The sequence below is a fragment of the Serinus canaria genome, chromosome Z, assembly GCF_022539315.1.
Source record: "Serinus canaria isolate serCan28SL12 chromosome Z, serCan2020, whole genome shotgun sequence".
In the NCBI taxonomy this organism is placed as follows: Eukaryota; Metazoa; Chordata; class Aves; order Passeriformes; family Fringillidae; genus Serinus; species Serinus canaria.
The window spans coordinates 51,578,282-51,600,473 of NC_066343.1; the positions used below are offsets into that span (position 1 = coordinate 51,578,282).

The following is a 22,192-nucleotide window of genomic DNA, read 5'->3' on the forward strand; positions in this document are numbered from 1 at the left end:
TGAAATGACAAAGTAACTTACAGCCACTAACAAATATAATATTTCTTTTTTGTTAATTTTCCTCAGGTAAAAGATATATCTTAGTACCTTAGTACAAAAGATGCTAGTACCTATATCTAAGTACAGAAAAGGAAAAATATAAGTACTGTCTCTCTCTCTCTGGGCCAACTACCTGAACAACTGGAAGATGGAAAATGTGATGATGCCTCCTGATCTTCTATGGCTTGTGTGACAAAAGTTATAAGCCAATTAATTAAAAATAAGATGTTGAATATAAAAATAATTAGAAGTAAATATAATGTGATTTGGAATATAGCTCATTACTAATAATGGATGGCTGTTATATTAGCTGCAGGATATCTGCAATACCCTGAAATATTTATCACTTCGCTCTGGAGCACAGACTCAATCTCAATATTAGAAAACAGGTAAGTTTGTGTTGTTACTAATTTTACTGTTCTTGTTTCTTAACTCAGTCACTATTTTGCCCACAAGGATGATTTTGAACTCCAACTCCTCATAAAATCCTTTTCTAAAAAAATTATCTGTGTAATATGTGTATCTAACATTTTATAGCTGGCAAAATGGCTTGTGACAGAAATATTTCAGTCTCTTTGCTCAGCCAGCCTTTTTATTTTGCCATGGGACTACCTGAAAGTTTTATGCTGCTGCTTTTACATGATCAATCAAATCCTGCCCACAAAAGCAAGAATGGAAACATCCTCATCAGCTGGCCTAGAAGCATCTGTTGAATAGGATGCTGCATTGCTAGGAGAGCACACCATATGACCTTCAGTCCTTCTCAGAAGGAAGTAAAAAGGGGCCTTTTGAGAGCTACTAGTCCATGCTCACACTAAGATGAGCAATTCTAGCTGACATTTTAATTGTTCTCACAAAAATTTAATGTCTGCATGCTTGCTTCAAGCTGTTTCGTTAAATGGCTCTTGTTGGCCATTGGCTGAACACTCCTAACCTAGGAGAGCTGAAGAAACAAATCAGAGTCAGGGACACTCCAAGGCTCCCTGACAGGAAAAGTCCTGCTTATCAAACCTGATTTACTCTTAAAACAAGCTAACCCACCTAGCTGATCAAGGGAAGCCAAGTGATGTCATCTTCTTGGATTTCAGTAAAACTTTTGGTACCATCTCTCACAGGATCCTCTGAACAAAATGTCCAGATAAATACATCACACAATGGGTGAACAACTGACTCACAGATCAGGCTCAGGGGCTTTTAATGAATGGGGTGACATTGGATTGGCATCCTGTCACAGGGCTCTGCGCTCTTAAACGTCTGCACATCTTCACTTCATCTTCACTAGTAACTTGGATGCAGAACTGGAAAGGATACTTAGGCAAGTATGCTAACAATACAAAACTGGGAGGAGCTGCTGACCCCCTTGAGAGCACAGAGCACCCTGCAGAGAGATCTCAATGAATCAGAGGATTCTCAATGAATCAGGCAATCACCAATCATGTGAAGTAGAATAAGGAAAGTGATGAATTCTGCACTTGAGATGGGGCAAGCATGGAGGTAAGGACAGACTGGGGAATGAGAGGCTGGAGAGCAGCAACATGGAAAGGGACCTGGGGGTCCTGGTTGATGGCAAGTTGAACTTTGTCAGCAGTGCTCTGGCAACCAGGAGGGTCAGCCGTGTCCTGGGGGGCATCAGTCGGGCAAGGGAGGGGATTGTCCTGCTCTGCTCTGCACTGGGGCAGCCTCACCTCGAGTGCTGGGGGCAGTTCTGGGTGCCACAACAGCCTCGTGTAAGGCTAGAGAGTGACCAAAGGAGCGCCATGAGGATGCTGAAGGGCCTTGAGGGGAAGCTGTATCAGGAGCAGCTGAGGTCACCTGGTCTGTGAGCCTGGAGGACACTGAGGGGAGACCTCATTGCAGTCCTCATCTTCTTCTTCTGAGGGGAAGAGGAGGGGCAGGCACTGATCTCTTCTCTGTGGTGACCAATGACAGGACCCAAGGAAATCGCCTGAGGTTGTGTCAGGGGAGGCTTAGGTTGGATATTAGGGAAAGGTTCTTCACATAGGGAGTAGATGGGCACTGGAACAGGCTCTCCAGGGCAGTGGTCACAGCACCAAGCCTGAGAGAAGTGCTCGTACATTGCTCTCAGGCACATGGTGGGATAGTGCTGTGCAAACAAGAGCTAGACTCGATGATCGTTGTAAGTCACTTCCAACTCAGCATATTCTGTGATTCTGTGTTTTTCCACGCATTCTGTATCATCTACTACCTAATTTTAATGCTCACTGCAAGTACAGCAACTGATTAGTATGCATTAGCTAAATCCTGAAGTTCTTCCTTCATGTAACTGAGGTAACTGAAGCCAATACCAATCATGCTTCCAAAAAATCTGAATGAAAACCACACAGATGTACTTTTATGCCACTATATGCTCCTAACAACTTCTATCACTACAACTGCAAAGAACAGCTCTCTATGAATACAATCCTTGTATTCTACTTACCTGTATTTTTTAGCAAGGGTATCCCTCTCTGTTTTCTGCTTTGCAAGTATCTCATTCAAAGTATCTTGTATCTGAGACAGCCTTTGGATATACACATCTGTTCAATATTTTTAAATAATCAAAATTATGATGGTGATAAGAAGTAGGAAATAATTTCATTAAAAGCATTTCAGTGTAGCAAATACACAGACGAAGTATAAAGACACTGCTAGAATAGTACCTTACACTGTAATGCATGCTGGTAGCTCTTTACGATTGGAGCACTTTTAATGAAATTCTTATAGGAAGAATTAAATACAAGTTTAACTTAAAAAAATTAGCAGAAGTACTGGAAAATTTTGAAGTGCAAGTACCTTGTTCAGGAAATTATTTAGAGAAAAAGGAATAAATTAAAGAACTGCCCTATGGATGATAAGCCCTGAAAATTTTCAAGATTTTTGTGTTGCAAGGAGCTACATAACATGGCAATTATGCTGAGACTACCTGCAGAATTTAAACAATCTGCAAGGTGCCTAAAACTTTCATTTGAACTATTACGAAATAGCTAAATGAACCTAGACTGTTTCAATTTGCATACAAAGGTGAAAGCATATCTGTCTCAGTTTTACATAGTTTCTAACTCATATTATCAAGTTAAATGACAAAGAAGAGCAATTGTAAATTCTTCTTTATACATCCTGTCTCTTAGACATAAAAATGAGGGTTAGAAGTCACAACCAGTGGATACCACTGGGATAATTTGCTAAAATTGTAACTGAATTCTTGACACTCTAAAAGTCAATACAAGATTTACATCATCAGAAAAATGAGAAATTACAATATTAAACTGGAATTTGTAAAATGTATCCCCAAACCTTTTTAACAGTACCTACCAGTATTTGCCTACTTAGTAAAATGTAAATATTGCTCTTATTAAGGCAGTTTAATAGAAATTTTGTATTTGGTATTTATAGTAGATTTCACTGCATAGAAATACCTTGAGATTTTAGTCTACTTTCTTTTGTCTTAGTTCTGTCTTGTGCCTTATCAATAGTAATCACTATGACTTAGTTTAAGAGGTGCTACATTACTAATGCTTTTGTCAGTAGTGGTAACAGATCACCATGTTAATTTCTCTCATACCCCTGAACAAGAGAAGTCTGATTACCCCTGAAGAGAAGTCTGATAGTTCTTTTTGCTCATTCATGAAATTGCACTGATATCTGCTCACAGGCGTCTGTCTGTTGTATCATCTACCTATTTGTCAAACATTTTTCAAGAAAATACCTATTGTAATTAACAGTCCATACCCCATAAACTTGAGTTGGAAGCTATCCATATAATTCCGTATTTCAAATTTATTTTTAAAGTGATAAATTTACTTGTAAATACATTTGAAAGCTTCAGCCTGTATTTAGGAATATAAATTTAAAAACAAACCCTTTCTTTCTGTCAGGAAGCAAAACTGTTTCATGAGTATGAGATGCTCCAATTAGACAGCCCTGCCTAGATGGGCAAGGATAGCTGGGAAGAGAGACCTTGGTCAAAGGCATTCTGGCAGCAAGCTATGCCTCTTGAAGCATCATAGCATGGATGCAATAGACTTTAAAGCTACACAGCAGCAGCATCATGATCACCTAAGAAGCCACTGTCGCTTAGTAAATTCTTGAGATCAATCCGAACTCAGATCTGATAGCTTAAAGCAAATTACATCTCTGGGCATCAGCATCTCTGAAACTGCCCATCATTCACATTGTCTGCTGTAAAGAATTCTCTTTTTTCCTCTCATAAATTATTTTATGCTCCTGGAAGTCTAGCCAAACCACACCAGAATGAAAATGCTGCATCTGCTACTTTACCTACAGACATAGCTGTTCTTGATCATGCAGGGGCTCATGTGCTCATAATTGAATGATGCTGCCAGAAGTATGCATTCTTATCTAATGATCCCTTTTTATATAATTAGGTTAACTTGAGACACATGCCTACAAGTGACATGCCTTCCTCTTCTGTCATAATACTCATTCCTGTGCAACAGAAAGTACTTCGGGAAGTGCCCACACCTGGCAAGTGTTATTAAAATCTTATTCTCTGAAGCTTCATTTTCCAGAGGAGATTCAAATATATTATGTGCAATAATGTTTTAAAAACAGTTATATTGCCAAAGATATTTACCCACCAAAAATAGGTGAAACACCTCAATTTATGTCTACCTGCATCTTTCGAAGTGCTCAACTCAAACAGCAACAGTTCTTCCTGCTTCCTTTCTGTATCCTGTATGGCAGCAACAGACTCCTGTTAACAAACACAGAAATTACCACAAGAAGTAGAACCAAATCAAGTAGGTCATGCAGTTTAGGTATTGGTGGACTCACGTAATTCCAGGTTGGGAATTACTGTGTAAAGGCAATGGGGCACTGGTAGGACAGAGGTACATAGTGTCAAGAACACGCTCTGCAAGGGGCTGTCACAGCCTGGGTTTGCTGTGGCATTCAAATTAGTCCATGCTCAGAGTCCTCCAGAAACTTCTGAGTGCAGAGCAAAGACTGGACCGTGAATTTCATCATGACACCATCCTCTAGACAACGTAAACCTAGGTTATGGACACCAGGAAAACAATTTGTGCAAAAATCTTCCTTGTTGTTTTGTGTTAAGATAAACAATATCTAAATATCTTCATAATCATAATGACAATTTATTACTGTTTCAAAAAGAACCATTCTGGAAATGTGATTAAAAGCTTCAGATAAGCTTTTAATAAGCAATAAAAAATGTGTGTCAGTATTGACTACTGATTCCACAATAAATTTGAATGCACAGGAATTATGAACAGAGAGAGGTGATTATAAACATACTCATCTATGTAAACCACAATTTATCTACTGTAGCTCTCTGCATGATGCTTTTTTTACATACATTTCAATGGATTATTTATTTAAACTATATTTATACATTTTTCAGTCAGTAAATGTCACTATGCAGTTGTACACCACAGAGCAGTTTAACAAAACTGTAATCTACACTTACCACGCTGTATTTCTCATGTTGTGTCTCCAAAGCTGCATCATCATTTTTATAGCAGTCGTAACAATGACGTTTTGATTTCCCCGATTAAGAAAAAATAAATAAAATTTAAAATTAATCTGCAGGAGCACCATAGGCTGGATTAGCTAATACAGGCTAAAAAGATGCTATGGCAGATCAACTAACGAAAAGTATCTTGTATAGGCAAAAGAGATCAAAATTAGGTAGCATAAAGAAATGAAAGCTACCACTTTCAAAACTACTCATTTCCCTTCCTGTGAAGGTAAATATGGATAATAACAAAAATCTGGATATCCAAATATGTTCTTTTTACCTCATTCTCTCAGAAAAAACCAAAACCCATCCACACATGCTATTTTCTGTAAATAAATACATAAATAAATAAATAGCATTCAACAGTTAACAGAATTAAAAATATCAGTGCCATACTACTTGAATGTATGATTTTTCCTTAAGGCTACAAGGTAATCCTATGATTTGTATTAAAAAATACAAATAAATAAAATGAAAAACTAACATACCAGTAACTTCAACAGTTTGAACAGGAAGTACAGAGTCGATAGCACCATATGACTTCAACAGTTCTTTCATTTCTTCATCACAAGCTTGATCCAATGCACTTTCTCCTGAACCATCCCTCTCATTGGGATTTGCTCCATGCTGCAGCAGAATCCTGGCTGCCTATTATGCATTTTTGTTATTTGTACTGTGGTAATTCTTGTTGCAGACTTAGTATACAACTACATGTGTTATATCTAATATCCCAAATAATACATGTTCTCTAGATACTCTAGAGAGTATATAAGTAAGATACTCTACAATCATTATACTTGCAATCCAAATTAAACAAAACAAATAATTGGGTATTATCAATTGGCTATTATTTCTTTCTGACATTTCTTACATTTTTCCATTAAAACACATAACTCACAAATTTTCACAAAACACGTATTTTTTACAGTACTAATTTTTATGACTTTATGGTTATGCAGAACAATTACAGAACACCATATATCTAAAAAAAAGGAGCTGGTCAATTGCATTAAGACCAAAATGCAGAATAGAAGCGCATTTCTTTATTTAACACTGGTTTCAGTTTCATGTACTGATAATTATTTTTCCTAATTTCAAAAAACTTACAAGTTTGCTTAATTGCAAAATGTGGAAATCAGATTAGTGGCTTCAGTGGAATCATCTACCCCCTAAATTCAGATAGTATGAAAGTACTGATGAGGTCAGACCTTGGATGGTAAAAGAATTTTCATACATATGATTTCTCAGCTTTAGCATTTCTTCTTATTTCTTACACTCAGAGTGCAGTTAAGTGGGAAAATGCATCAGAACAAGAACGCTGACTCACAGTTCAGGATGTTCTCTGTTGGTTTTCCCCCAAAATACTGAATAATACACTTTCACCTTTGCAAGAACCCTACTGATAGTTTGGCTCCAAGCCTGAGAAATCATCCCTTCTGTTTTACCCTTGCTCACAGAAAAAGATAAATGTAATGAAACACGAACTGTCCTGACAGAAATGGAAGAAGTATGCTTGAGCCAATTTGGCGTCATCTTTATACTTCAGTTCCTCAGAACTCACTCTGTCAAAAGAACATTTTATTTATTTCTGTGCAGTGCAGGGCACCACAAGTTAAGAAGAATGTGAAGGTCCTTGAATGTGTCCAGAGGGCAGCAAAGCTGGTGAAAGTGCTGAGAGACGTGTTCTGTGAGGAGCCACTAAGGGCGTTGGGCTTGTCTAGTTTGAACAAAAGGAGACTCAGTGACCTCACTGCTCTCAACAGCTTCCTAAGCATGGAAGTGAGGAGGGAGATACCCATCTTCTCCCCCTAGGATTCAGCGACAGGTGAGTGGGAATGGATCTAAGCTGTGCTAGAGGAGTTTGCTAGAGAGGTGGTAAATGTCCCAAGACTGTCAATGTTTAAGGAACATTTGGACAATGTTAATATGATTTAACTTCTGGTTGGCTCCAAAGGGATCAGCCAGCTGGACTAGATGATCACTGCAGGTCCATTCTAACCAAAACAGTCTGTTTTACAGAACCACAGAATGGTTTGGGTTAGAAGGGACCAGTTAATAAAAAATTGTTTATTTTTAAACAACATGCCCAGAATCTTTTCTTTACAAAAATAATTTTTCTACAATGAAGTTAGTGAGACACTAAAACAGATTGCCACAGAAGTTGTGGCTACCCCATCTCAGGAAATGTTTGAAGTTTGGTAGGATAGAGCTTTGGGTAAGCTAAGGAGGTAAAAACATGTCCCACTGATGACAGGGGTCGTTATGGTTAGGTGCTACTCTCCTCTCCTGCTTAAGCCACAACCACCTTGGGTAGTGGTGATGGATGCATCCAGCCTGCTCCAGACTTTGGGGGTAAAAAGGGCACTGTCAGCAGTGACCCAGGCATCTTACTGGTATGCAAATATAACTGTAAGTCAATCACCTTACTTCATAAATAGTGCACAGCTCAGGGCCCCTTGAACTCTCTCACACAGTAATGGGCTGCACACCAGGATCTCCCTTTGAGTAGGGACACATCTCAGCATTACTACTTGAGGCACAGAAATTCCTGTCACAACAGATTCTCCATAATTGACGCTACAGTTTGAAATCTTAGCTAAGTGACAGGAAGGACTGACTGTGTACATACAGTCCTTTAGACATAAACTGCTGACTGAGTTTGGAATGAAATCTGGATCTAGCCTTCTGAGAAGGAGTTTAGAAAGCAAGGGGATCCTTTCTAAACATCATGACTCAATAGGATGTCCCTCCTTACAGCTGGGACCCTGTTCTCTATGCAGTAAACCACAGAATTGTGTTAAACAACTGTCCCATTTATCAGTGAACTTTGTTAACTCACTTTTTTATATCACTAAAGCATATTATTTCTTCTTTCTTAAGCGCGAAGTGCATCACTCCCATCTGTGGCAGCACTGAACTATCAATAAATTGAGAATGTTCAACTTTAATATTGTTTTTAAGAAGCCCAAACCTGACAAAGAACCACAGGGTGTTTCTGAATTTTTATGATTTGTCTGTTGTATTAAAGTCAACTAACTGTACAATTTCAACTGTCACTAGTGAAGAATATTTTTCTCTAATAATACACTTATACCTAATTTTCATCACTTCAAAGAATACTGGTTTATTTCCTAAATGCAAACCTACACTAAAATTGTGTTTGTAACTTTAATGAAATGGGGGTTTTGCTTTGCTGACCCTCTGCTGGAAATTAGTGTTAGGAAATCTTACGTAAAAGAAAAGTATACCTCCAAATAATTGCCAGAAACAGCATCATGTATTGGTAAAACACCACAGAGACTTCGGCTGTTAACATCGGCACCTCCTTTCAGTAATTCTAAGATCACATCAGTAAATCCTCCATTAGAGGCCTCATGAATTGCTGTCCAACCTAATAAAAGCAAGATAACATCTTATCTGGAAAGATCCACAAAGGTCACTAGTTAGTAACTCTACATTTTGCTGCATTTAAGATAAATCTTACACAAATAATCATCAGGAAAGGCCAAAGTAAATGATTTTGTGTGCAATTCAGTTTACGTTAAAGAAAAACTCATCCAATATTAAGCAGAAAAACATTGTTGTCTTTTCTACTGCAGTAGAAAAATAATAGAAGAAACAAAACATTGGAGTACAAAAACTCTAAGAACTCAGGAGCACAGTATTAATAGTCTGATTTCTAATACTAGTAGCATTTTATAATATTAAGTCTGCCAGACTTGATAGTATAGAATAGTATCCATTATGAGACTATGAAAACAGAAACATGCTATATATTTAGGTAAGAAAAAGGAAAACAATCTTGTCATCTGGTTTTTGTTCTTATTTCTTAAGGAAATAAAACCTGTCTGAATATGCTTCACACATGCATATACTGATGCACATAAGCTCCACGAAACTTGCAAGTTCACCTCTGTACACATCTCTGAAAACATGTTCTTCATCAGAGTAAAAAGACCCTTCTGAGAAACAGTCTGTATTACCTCCATACTGACATGAAAGCTATGTATTCATTCAGTGTACTTGCACTTGTTTAATGACTTCCTTTCCTCCAAAAATTTTAAGCGAAGAATCCGTAAATTTATTAAAATGATGCAAATGATATAAACATGTCTATACTACAAATTATGTAAAATTGTAGTATAAAACAAGCTCATAAGGGAGTAATTTTTAAACCTGCATTGTCCTGTTCATTGACAGAAATTCCAGATGCTATTAGAGTCTTCACCAAAGACACATCTCCTCTCTTAGCAGCAACATGTAGCTGAGTTTCCCCTTTTGCATTTCTCCTAATTTTCATCTTTCTCCCAGCTCTTCTCTTACAGGTACCATGGACAATTACAGCTGTTTCCCTGGTAGATTCTAAACAGATATTGGGTATTCATTAAAATTTTTTTCACAAAGAATGCTTAAGTCTAAACAGAAAGTTAAACTTCATAGTTCATTTGAATTACTGTAAATGTGTGTAATACTGTTGCTTTAATTATTCCATAACATTAAATGACTATAGCAAAAATGTAAAAGTACTGTGGTACATCTTGTGCGACAGGTCAGATGACAAGAAGATCCTATACCTAAGAATTTACAATTAAAACCTAGATGATTCAACAAGGGTACAATAAATTAGGAAGACACAAGAAAAGTACCAAGGTTGAAATTTTATACTGCATAGAGAATGTGTTAGGTTTCTCCATGGACTGCTTTCAAGTTAGCAGGCTGCTAAAGATATAAACTACACAAAGATATGTAAAAAACTATAAAACTGGAGACTTTTTATTGTACCACTCCTTACCAGTTCCTAATTTGTATCAGGAAAAAGACAGGTGTGTGATTTATATATAGATATGTATATGTATGTGTGTATATATACATATATATATATCTATATATATATCTATATATATACACACACACAGCTTGATGAATATATATATATACACACACACACACCCACACACCCACACACATAAGTTTTTTTACAGCTATGATGTGAAAAACTTCTGCAGATTACAAGATTACAAGTCTTTGAGTAATGTTTACTGGTATGGGTAATCTATCATTTAAACCTGTGTACAACTGGACCCATAAGTGCAAATAAACTTGATTTATTCCTTATTGGTTCACAAAGCAAACAACATTCACTTTAATGCTATCATGTAGTCATCAGAGAGGTTCTAATTCTGAAGCTTCAGATAACAGATCTACCAAATTCTAAGACACACAACAGAAAAAAGAGATTAACAAAGTACTAATCATATGTATAGAGTAAGGATAACCCCCTCTTCAAACTGGTACTAAAGAAACAGGATATATAAATCTTCCAAAGCTCTAGCAATCATCCATGTTGATTTTTTTTAAACTCCTGTTCCTTTTATTACAATATCATACTACCCAGATATTTTTTAAGAGCTTACTATATTCTTTCCCTGATTTCTTTAAAATATGTAATTTATCCAAAGAACACAGAAGCTTATGGTTTTCAATGAGCATTCTGCAACTCTTATCCATGGTTTTTTTCCCTTTTATTCCTATGAACAATTAGTTGCTGCATCTTCCTCATCTCACCAAACAAGCTCTTTTCTAAAATATTTTCAGTCAGAATTATCCATTAGTATCAAACATCTTCTGTACTTCATACCTGCCTTTCTTCAGGCACTTTCTGCCATCTAGAAAATTGGCTTTTCCTATGTTTCATTCAAAGTAAACTATGGAGCTTGTCATACAAGACAGTATTTGGAAGAACATGAAAGACAGACTGAAGTGACAGTAGAGAGAGACATACAGTGAAGATATACCCATCTTGGTTTTAAATGAGCTCACTGTAGGCCATTAAAACCTGTGAGAAAGCATTCAGGCAACCCTCTTTGCACTGACAGTGTTTGGCCTACACTGTACTGGCAACAAGAAAAACTCAAGAGCTTCTTTTTTTAAATGAAAACTTGAGATTCTAGGGCACACAAAGGCATCACATTATTAAAATATTCATCCAAGACCTACTTTACCATAAGATAATGTCTTTTGTCTAGAAGCTTCTGAATTCCCAAAGCAATCACTTTCTGATTCTTCCTTTTCTTCCCTTTTGATTCATGGGAGAATGTCCTAGGGATTTTTTAGAGAGTTTGAAGAAAAAAAGGGCACACAACAGCCCATTAAGCTAATGAACCTTAGCAATACTGGCTGCAAATGAACAGAAATAATTGCAAAGTTTTCCACTTAAATTGTCATCCACAACAGTTTCCTTCACGGCTGTTAAGAAACATTTACAAAAGAAAGATGGTACATGGATTTGCGAATTGCAAAATACTGGTTCTCTGTGGGATGCATTGCCAGGTGGGTCACAAGAAGTAATGATCCAGATCTTGGCAAATACAAAGTCTAGTCAGCACAGTACTGAGATAAAATGAAGAGAATACCGTAATTAGCAATCAGGTTGGATTAGGCTGACATACCTCAGCAACTTCAAGAACATTGTCCCCTCAATACCTCCACATGGGTCTATGAGCAATTATTTCCACATGTTGAACTATAAGAAAAGAAGTAAGCTGTTTGTACCTTCCTTCTGTATAAGCAGAATGGAAATGTTAGGAGCCTTCTAAGTGACTGACAGTAGATGAAAGTGACACTGTTGTCCCTTGTGAAGAAAATATTTTTATTCAATAATAGAATAATATAAGGAAGACCAGTGGGACATAGAAGCAATCAGAAGGGATAAAAAGGCCAGTTATTGACAAAAAAGTATAGGAGAGCAAAAAATCTGAAAACTCTACAAGTCAGAAAACATCATCACATTTCTCACTTTATTTCTACAGCAATCTGAATGCCATTGTCCTGGACTACAAATTTATTATGGCCTTTAACTGTATAAAGGGCTATACTTTCTTGCACCACCTCTGAAATGGCAACACTCTCCTGGTATGAAGCTAACAATTAATTTTATTAATAAAATATTACCTGAAGAATCTCTTATGAGGAAAGAAGTAGCCTGCGACATGCTATCCCAGAGAAGACCAGAATATAAGACACAGGTTTGAAACAGAACTTTTTAAAATCACAATGGCACAAATAGGAGGCAAGAAAGGTTTTAAGAGCCGAGGGATCCTATCAGAACTACAAGTTCTGGTTTTAGCAAGTCTTGAGTACCATGGTTCTCTGGTTCTAGAAAGAACCAAAGTACACACAATGACTGCCAGCTTCATCAAAATATCTGTAAGTGAAACTGTTTAGAGGTTAAGATGAGTTGGAGCAGGGCTCTATTGTGATCATAAGGCTACAAGATGCAAATGTAAAGCTTACCCATGGGAAGAAAATGCTAAACAAAAAACTGAATGTGTAGGCAGAATAAAATACAACTACTGGAGGATGCTAGATCCTTATCCTCATGGAAGTAGGTCTGTATCTATACTATAGCTAACCCAAAGGTACCAGTACAATCAGAGTCTGTGGTGATTTGTGCCTGATGAGGCTATATTCTATATATTATCATATTCTATAAAATAAAAATTGATCTTTTTGTGCCAAATATATGGAGACTCCTGTTCTTTCATCTGTGACATGTAAAACAGTTAAGCAAAGACCAATCAAATGTTATTTTAAACTGCTGTTTATGTAACATACTTAGGTAAGGATAAGCTTGAAGTTCTCATTTATGATCCTGCATCCCCTCAACCACAATGCTGAAAGACTGATGAATGTAACATAAACAAAATGTGCATTCTGTAAAATGAAGCATCTGGAACTATTTAGCTATTAACTAGAGTATTTGCTCAACATGCTATATATTTCTTGTCAAACTTTCCCTCATACATTTCAAAAAGCCTTCCTCATGTACATTTGGAAAAAAAAATCCACTGGTTTATAAAGTACTAACTTTTCACCTGACTTAGATGTTTGCTGTTCTGATGCTTGACTCAGTTGTGATTGAGAAAATGAAAGCTTCTTATTGCTGCTACTGGAATATGAGGCTGCCTTTGCTTTTTGGCTTGTCTTCTGAGGTTTTGCACATGCTGGTTTTGACTCCTGTGTCTGTAATGAATTCTATCAAAACAAAGGCAAAGAAAGTTTTAAACTCAGGGCTGATCCATTAGTTTTATTACCATTAACATTAGATTATACTTTATTTGTCAAGTTTTGCAAAAAATCCTTCTGAAGGTGTTCTCATACCTTCAGGTATTTAGATCCCTGTCATTCAAGCTACTACTGTTACTCTGCATGAGATTGTGTTGATACCTGTCACATCCTTTCATAACTTTAAAACTGTGATACACTGTGAGAGGAACTCAAAACAAATCAGTATTGACTGAGAATCAAGTGCTCTTAGACAGTTGTGAGAAATGGATTTGTAAAGGATTCTCAAAACCTGACAGAAGGCTCACACAGTCTTGTACTTCTGTATGCAAACTCTGAGATAAGGTATGCTGACTTAAAAAGGCCATGGAATAGAGATGACATTGTTGTGAGAGTCTGAACTAGAAACAATTTCAAACTCTGGCCTTGCAAAAAGACCAGATACTTTGGAGAATTAGTACTGTGAAAGATGCATTGTAGCAAGAACATGTGGGGTAAAATAATAGGTGGTTGGTATCAGAAATATTAGCAGCATTGTGTGGCAAAAGCCAATATGCTGAAAAGCATTTATAAGGTAACCAAGAAATAGGTTAGCTTCTGACAGAATGGTGTAGTCTTATATCTCTTGTGTCACTCTTCTATGAGTTTGATAATGGAATTAAATCTTTTAAAACTCCTCAAAGTTTCCCCATTTCTGTAGAGCTAGGATTTTCCACTAAACAGTCTGAGAATATTGTGCACACACTTTGTCTCAAGAAACCATAGATGTGAGATAACACAAATTGGTGATCTCCTCCCTTTTACAAAGAAGTTGCTGAGCTTCCACTAGTGCTGCCCTTTTGCTCTGCAAATGAATTTTCACTGCACCATTGCTTCATCAAATTCCTGTTGCAATACCACCTGACAGCTCAGTTTCCCTACAACATTAAGTGGGATGCAACAGCTATGAACAGATACAGCAATAGTCTGGCCCATTTCATTAGGTCCGCCGTGAGGAAAATATGCTTTCTGTAAAGCTCCTTGGATTGTAGAGGGAACTATACTTGAGGTCCATATGACATATTATTTCTGAATAGTTTTACTCTTTGTTGTAGCCTCTGCAATAAGAATAGCTTTTTTTTGATCTTGTTGTTTTATTTTTTACTTTTCTGTCTTCAGAGAAAAGTTCCTAAGAGCTTTATTACTTTGTTTTCCACCAATTTTTTTTTGTGTGTGTTTTGTTCACATGTAGCAAAATTTCCTTTGATGCTCCAGTATTATCATGTTAAAGTACACTTGCATTTGATTCTATCTCCAAAACAGGCCATATAACTAACAGTACCAAGAATCTGAGGAACCAAGAAACGTGTCTAATAATGTAAAAATTCATGGGTAAAATACAACAGTAAATATGACTGAAGTGCTTTAAACTCATATTTATTTTTGAAAATTGAATGAGTTTGAATTAACAATCTGCCTTTAAAACTGCCTTGCTTTTGTGGTCATAAACAAGAGCTCTAGTTTCACATTCTGACCAGCCTGTCTGCAATTATTCCAGGAAATTATAAAGAAGGGTAAAGAAAATATCAAAACCTCACAGAATTAACTCATGGTAATCTCAAAACACATCTGGTCCAAAGGTCAGTGACTATCTAGCTTTATCCTTCTGATTTCTTTATATCTGGAGACAGAACCAGAACACACACTGCAACATCTGACACAACTACTGAAATTATCAGTTACAAATCTATAGTAATAGGTATACATAATTAAATGTTTACAGCACCATCTTTATCAATAATTTAATGTTTTAAAGTATAATCTAAGACTATACACCATGGATGCTGTTACACCATAACATTTCAAAGGATGCATAGACTGCACAACTCTGAGTAACAAGGACAGTTATCATCACCACATAAAACTTCAAAAGCTCCAAAAGATGTATCTATGCACACTACATCCTGCATTTCAGATATTATCTGTTATCATTGTTAAAAGGAAGAAAACAGAGAGAGAAAATTCAACTCTTAATGCTAAAAGCTGTTGCACTATATACAGTGACCCAAGCCACTGATCACAGTGTCTTGTCTTCACATGAAGCACCAGCTCCCTCATCCTACTGAGACCTCCCAGAATAATTTTGCAACCCCTACACAAGACAGTGTATTGCCAACCCTTTCCTCTCAAAACTCAGGACAATTTACTCTACACCAAAGCAAGACATAATTATCCTACTGCTACAAGCCAGGCAAAAAATGGCAGTTTCAGTAAGGTTTCTCCAAGTACAAACAGGCTTCTTGCAATTAGCTCTGCAGAACTTGCAAAAACAGCAAGAACCACTATCCATGGGAACCTGCCTCTGTTTTGCATCCTCATGAGGCTGTACCTTACCCCAAGTACTAGTAAGGATGAGCCTAACACTGAATATCACTCTCAGTCCCTGCTGGACATGTCTAGTACATTATGTGCTGGAATTGAAACATACTTCAGAAACAGTCATCTGCTTTGGTTTACTGAAGACTGTCAGCAAACTCCTAATAATTTATGATCAAATCAGATTTCTTTGTAAAGATATACCTGGTTCTGGTTTGTATCTTCTACACACTGACTATTTAACGTGTTCTTTGAATCATCTCCACCTGAAATGAAAATGAAAGACAGAAAAAAAACAGAAATGAAAAAATCATAATTTATTTTACATATATACTGTCTTAAGTCTACAGTACTGCATGTAACATTACTTACAATATTTAGCTTTCAAGAAAAATTATCAGCCTCTAAGGGTTTTATTGGAATCTAGAACATATGAAGATATAAAATATTTTATCAGATTTTGGAGTCTAATTTTGTTGCAAGCAGCATCCTGTTCAAATCATGTTTCAAATTTTCTTGATGGTTAGTGTCCTGAGCAATTCTTTCTGAAACTTAGTATAACCCCTGGCTCCTCTCTATAAGACCTGAAGTGTGCTTCAGGAGACCCAAAGAATCTCAGAGCAGGAGGCTGAGAGGTCTCACTAGCACCCCATCTATCTAATCTTCATGTCACCTGACAGCTTCTCAGGGGCAAGCCTGATATTATCTCAGTCTCCCTTCAAGTCTAGTTTTGAGCTCTATCAATGAGCCCTGCTAACTTATGAGCAAAGACCTTCTTCCTTTCTCAGAAAAAGGTGAATGCCATCTGACGCCAGAAGGGCTGGGGATATCCAAACCATCCCTTTACTGAAAAACCCAGAATTGTGGCAGTGACATTAGCTACAGAGTCATGCATTAATAGACAGGGTTTGTCTGATTCCAATGTCCCTGCTCACAACTGAAAGAAGAGATGAAAAAATTGCCTGTCTGAAGTCTCTTGATTATCCCTGGACTACATGTTAAAGCTTTATTGCCAGCCATGTGGAAAAGCAGTAATGGATAACAGCCTGAGGAATTGGGACTCCTTCTGACTTACACATATGACAGCCCACACTGGCCCATGGACATCCATGGTCTTGATCCTAGGTGTAAACAAGGCTTACCTTGTACCTGCTTCTGATCAAACTGCCTCCTCCAAACTTTCTTCACAATTTCACCAGCTCCCAAGAATGTACAAGACCCAACTCCCTCTTTAGACAATTGCTAGCTCTAATCCAACTTTTTCCTTACAAACTCACTAACTATTACCTACAGTAATATTTTTCTGTACCCAACCCTATCAGCAATTAAGGCTTAGCAACCCCTAAGTTCTAGATCTAACAGTAGTTTCCCATTTTTTATCCTATGAATCCTTCAAAATTCAGACTTCATGCCACTTTAAAACCGAATTTCATCTCTACCTCTAAACCATATCTCATCCATCAGCAAGTCAAGCAATGCTGCATCTTCCATTTATATAGATAACTATTGTGCTCCACATCCTCATTTCAAATTTAAAGGTAACTCCAGCCCAAGAAAGAGCTGGACATTTACACTTTGTTAATGTACAGCAACTGTTGATGGTAAGGAGTGCTCAGTGTTAACTCAAGGCATCAGACAATGAAGGCCATAGAGGTACTAGCAGTAATTAAGGAAAGATAATTCAGCAGATGTTCTAAATTTCTCCATTTAGCAGTGACGCTATGTCAGAGTAATTCTTTCCTACCTGCTACTGAGTATCTTCTGGATTTCGCCACATAACTTTTAAGAAGTTTCACCATAGATGGGTCAGAAGCTTCTTCTAATGCACACCTTCCCATCTGATTTTTTAATAAGGGATCAGCTCCATACCAAAGTAATAAGTTTGCCATCTAGAAAAATAAGTTTTTCAGATAATTTCTTTTCTGATAGTATTTTTCAGAATCCTTATATAGGCTTCTCTCTCTTACACTTGACAACACGAGCAACTAAAATCGAATCTCTCTTTTAGTTCATACACACTAAGCATGCATAATGATGCATTCCCCTAGATGTATCATTATGCTATAGTTCTATTATTTTTATAAATTGTTGAGTTATTAACCTGATGCCATTAAAATAAGGTCTCTCAAAACACAGGGTAGGATTCATCCTCCCATAGCTCTTCATTGGCAGAAAATAAGAGGTGATTTTAGGGTTTGAGTCAGCTTATCCATCTACAATATGGATATATTTACTTTAGGAGAAAGTAAACTGTGTTTTAGATGTGTCAATTGTGACTGCTGTGACTGCAAGGGAAGTTTTGACAGCTATTTCTGATGTACAACATATATCTGCTCAAAAAAACCAAACTCGGATGGTCTTGCTAACAGCATTATGATTTTTGTACAAATACAAAGCCTGAATCTATTGTTACTCCAGAAATTACTATTAGCAAAATGTTCAATCAAAATACTTTGCAAAATATTTTTTTAAGACATGGGAAATTTACAGTCTGGTTATTTCATTTCTATGAGTAACTGCAATCTTATTCCAGCATTAGTGTGATTTTACTTGTACCTCTATATTTATTTCTCCAGCATCGATTATCATTTCAGACTGAATTTGACTCACATCCTTCACCTTCATGTTCAGATCCCTCATTACTTCTAACCAGATTGCTAATGAGAAAATTGTTAATGAAATTTTCCTAACTCATACATTCTCCTAACAAGAGAGGAAAATAAAAAGGGTTCAGTTGGCAGCAAAAGCCCTTTCCAGTTTCACAAGCTGTCCCAAGTCTTTACATTTTTTCAATCAGTAACACTGAGAAGACTTCTTCCAAAACAGGATCATTGAGAGCATCACCTCATGGGTGCTCTCCCCTTTAACTTGACCACTATAAAATAATTTCTACTGTTTTTTCTGAAATAAATTGATTTCGCCTATTGCAAGTACAGAAAATGATAAAGTAGTCAAAAGCTGTGTTTCCAAACCACAATAAAGACTTTACACAGAGAAGGTAGCTTTGAAAAACGCCACTACAAATACCATGTTACTGAAAGTCATATTACTGAATCACTATCACTATTTTGTTGCTAGTCAAAAACCAAAAAATAGAATGTGACAGACCACTACAGTAAGACAGTTTTACTGCTACTGAGTAAACAGAGCAATGAGTAAATACAGCACCAGCATGTAGTACCATTCTTTCTGGATATACCAGCTTGGTTAACTTTAACTCAGCTCTGTGCTGAATGATCTTGGTATGCCTCAAGTGACATAGTTGAGATCAGTGTTCTTCCAATATCACTCAAGTTGCTGGCCTCTAAGTATTACTTGCAGAGACGCAGAGTCCTTCATCCACAACTATGGGGATAGGTTGTACCCATGTACCCATCTTAGGTACAGTCACAAAACCCTGAAATATTTCATTAACCTGGAACAGTCTGTCATGCACAAGCAGCAATTTATTCTTGGGGCTCTCAAGTCTCAGAAAAAATTATTAACCAGAAGTCCACCTTTCCCCTTTGCTCCAGAGACTTACTTTGTTTCTCTTCCAAGAGAAACAAAGTAAGTCTCATCTCAGCTGTGAAGAAGACCAAATGTTCAGGAACAAAACTTACTCCCGACTTCCCAAAAAAAACCTTTAAAATCTGGTAATCAGTAAGAATTAGGCAGCATATATGCAGGTCTATAGAAAAAAACCTGCCAGCAGATAAAAGGGACACACAAAACTCCTACACAAACTTGGGCCACCCTAGGAACATGCACAGAGAGGTGGAGGTGACCACTGCCAGACTGAAAGATAATCAGGAATTCTTATGAAGGCTTATGAAAACATTGCATTTGGTAAGAAATTTTACCATTAAATCAAACTGACTATTCAGTTAGAGTTCAGTTTAAGACCCTACAAAATATAAGGCTGTCTTATATATATAATCCTCCCTGTTCTGTGTTAACACATGGGCATGCATGACTGTGATGACCTGCCAAATATCCATGACTCCTAAATCATGAAAAAAATGCCATTATAATAGTCCAGAAGACAGCTCAAATCAGAAGTTACTCTGCAGGGTGATTACAAAATCAGTGAATGAAGTAGTATTAAACAGGAGCAATCTACTTCTCAGTAGCACAACCATTGAAACAGTCAGAAAAAAATTCTCCTTTTGGACAAATCTTGTGAAGCATGGAGTAGTCTAAAAAGAAACCAGGCAGAGAGGACTTACAAGCTCCTGAATTTACCTATAATCTAAAAAGACCAGCCCTGTACAAAAACATGTGACCTTCTAGATTCAACAATAACTTCTATTGCTAAATCACACTTTGTGTTCAATTCAGATATACCTCATAATGGCCTTCCTTAACTGCATCTTGCAAGGGTGTTATTTGTTCCTTTTGTGCAGCATTAACATCAGCTCCTGCTTTCAAAAGCAGATTTGCTATCCCATAAAAGCCTTCCACACTTGCTATATGTAGCGCAGTCAAGCCTACAAAAAAAACCATGTATATAACATTCAGGTGAAAAAAATTCTAGAAATTTATGTCACTTTTAGGTTGTCTCTCTGATGAAGACTTCACAGAGTATTCTGAAATGGTAAAAACTGATGCGTTCCAGTAAGGTGTATGAAGAAATGTTTACGAGAATGTCACAAGTGCTGGGAGATCTCATGCTTTTGCAAAATTTGCACCTACTGCGGAAGTAGATGCTGCTGTAACAACATTAGTTTTAGATTTGATAGTTCTGTTATGAAAGGAGAGAATAAAAATTATTAATCCCATATTTTAGTAACTTCTTCTGGAATAAAACATATATGCTATTTCAAGGACAAGGTAGTTTTTCACTGCACTCTTTTATTTACATGGCTATGCTGAAGAGGGTTAGTAAGAAACAAGTGACAAAATAAAGACATTAATTATTTACTACCAAACAAAAATGTTTGTAAGGCCATCCAAGAATTGTTTGAGTGTTCAAATAAATGAAAATCCCTAGTAAAATTCCATATTCAGGTAAATGGAAAAAACCCAAGATATCACATGAATTCTACTCTATGAAGGAGCTGTTTAGGAAAAACATGGAATGTAAGTCTTTGAACTGGATTTAGTATAACCTGCATCAGGTCCTTAAACATGCAGGGTGGGAGACATAAAGGAAACACATAGAGGATTTTCCACTTTCTAACTTCCAGCTCTGAAACTAACATGACTTTCAGAAGATCACTTTGATGCATAGTCCTAATCTTCAACAATTTTCCATTATTAGAAGTTTGTCAGGGCCTAATTCACATACTAAATATGTGTATTAATAAAGCTTAGTAAGATTATTTCAGATCCATTAAGGAAAATTATCTTAATGTCACTAGGGAGAAACTCTCGAGGCTCTTTTATACACAACCCAACCCTGAATATTGTATGTTCCTAGTAACCAGGTTTGTTATGAAATCTATTAAAGAGTTAACAAAAATTTGCATTTAGGGGAATGTACTAATTTCTCCCTCAGTAAAAAGTATCCTCTACTTGATCTAGTAATGAGACTTGAAAAAACTGAAACTGCCACACATTCAATTAATATTCGCTAGAGATTAGCAACATTAGATTAGATTAGCAAGGACACTGTGTATACTCCAAATCAAGAAAAAACACAAGTTTCAGTGTAACTGTTTCTCAGGTCCCTCAGGACACTGTGAGTCAAGACTCAAATTTAGAGCACAAGACAGTATCTTTATTATGCTGGCACATTATCCTACATGATGATGTCCAGGAAATAAAAAGGACAAAAAGCCCCCAAAACAAAACAAGTGACAGAAGATCCCAAAAACTCAGTAAGGTACTGAAGCAGAGTACCATAGCATAGGAATAAGGAAAAAATACTAGGCTAAGATATGGATAATCATTGGGGGGAAGCTTTAAAGAAGGAGAACAGACATAGAGGCAGAAAATAATATTCAGAACAATGATCCAAAGAAACCAAGATGCCAAAATGACATAAGTCTGTTATGTCTTTCTAATTACACTTGCCTCACTGAAAACAAAAGAAGCAGGGCCAGGTCAACCTCTTATCTCTTCAAGGAGTACAACTAAAAGATATTTTGTACAGCTCTGCTCCTTTTGCACCAAAAGAACCAGCAGCCAGAATCTGAGGGGATGAAAAAATGATGGCCTAGCAAAATACGCAAAGGCAGAAAAAGGAAGCAGCTGTGACCCCAAAATCTAGAGCCATTGCACTTTAGTACACCTGCCTACTGTGGCTGCAGCTGA

The 22,192-nt window shown here is 36.8% G+C and overlaps 1 protein-coding gene across 1 annotated transcript in view; it reads right to left on the reverse strand.

Annotated features, from left to right (window-relative positions):
• Nucleotides 1-22,192, reverse strand: part of ANKRD31 (ankyrin repeat domain 31) — a 61,961-nt gene that overhangs the window by 19,817 nt on the left and 19,952 nt on the right. The window contains 10 exon segments of the mRNA XM_050987188.1: nt 2,480-2,576; nt 4,672-4,753; nt 5,486-5,601; nt 6,025-6,184; nt 8,785-8,927; nt 9,713-9,898; nt 13,411-13,570; nt 16,160-16,221; nt 17,700-17,844; nt 20,282-20,424. Coding sequence (XP_050843145.1) covers nt 2,480-2,576; nt 4,672-4,753; nt 5,486-5,601; nt 6,025-6,184; nt 8,785-8,927; nt 9,713-9,898; nt 13,411-13,570; nt 16,160-16,221; nt 17,700-17,844; nt 20,282-20,424 — 1,294 coding nt within the window.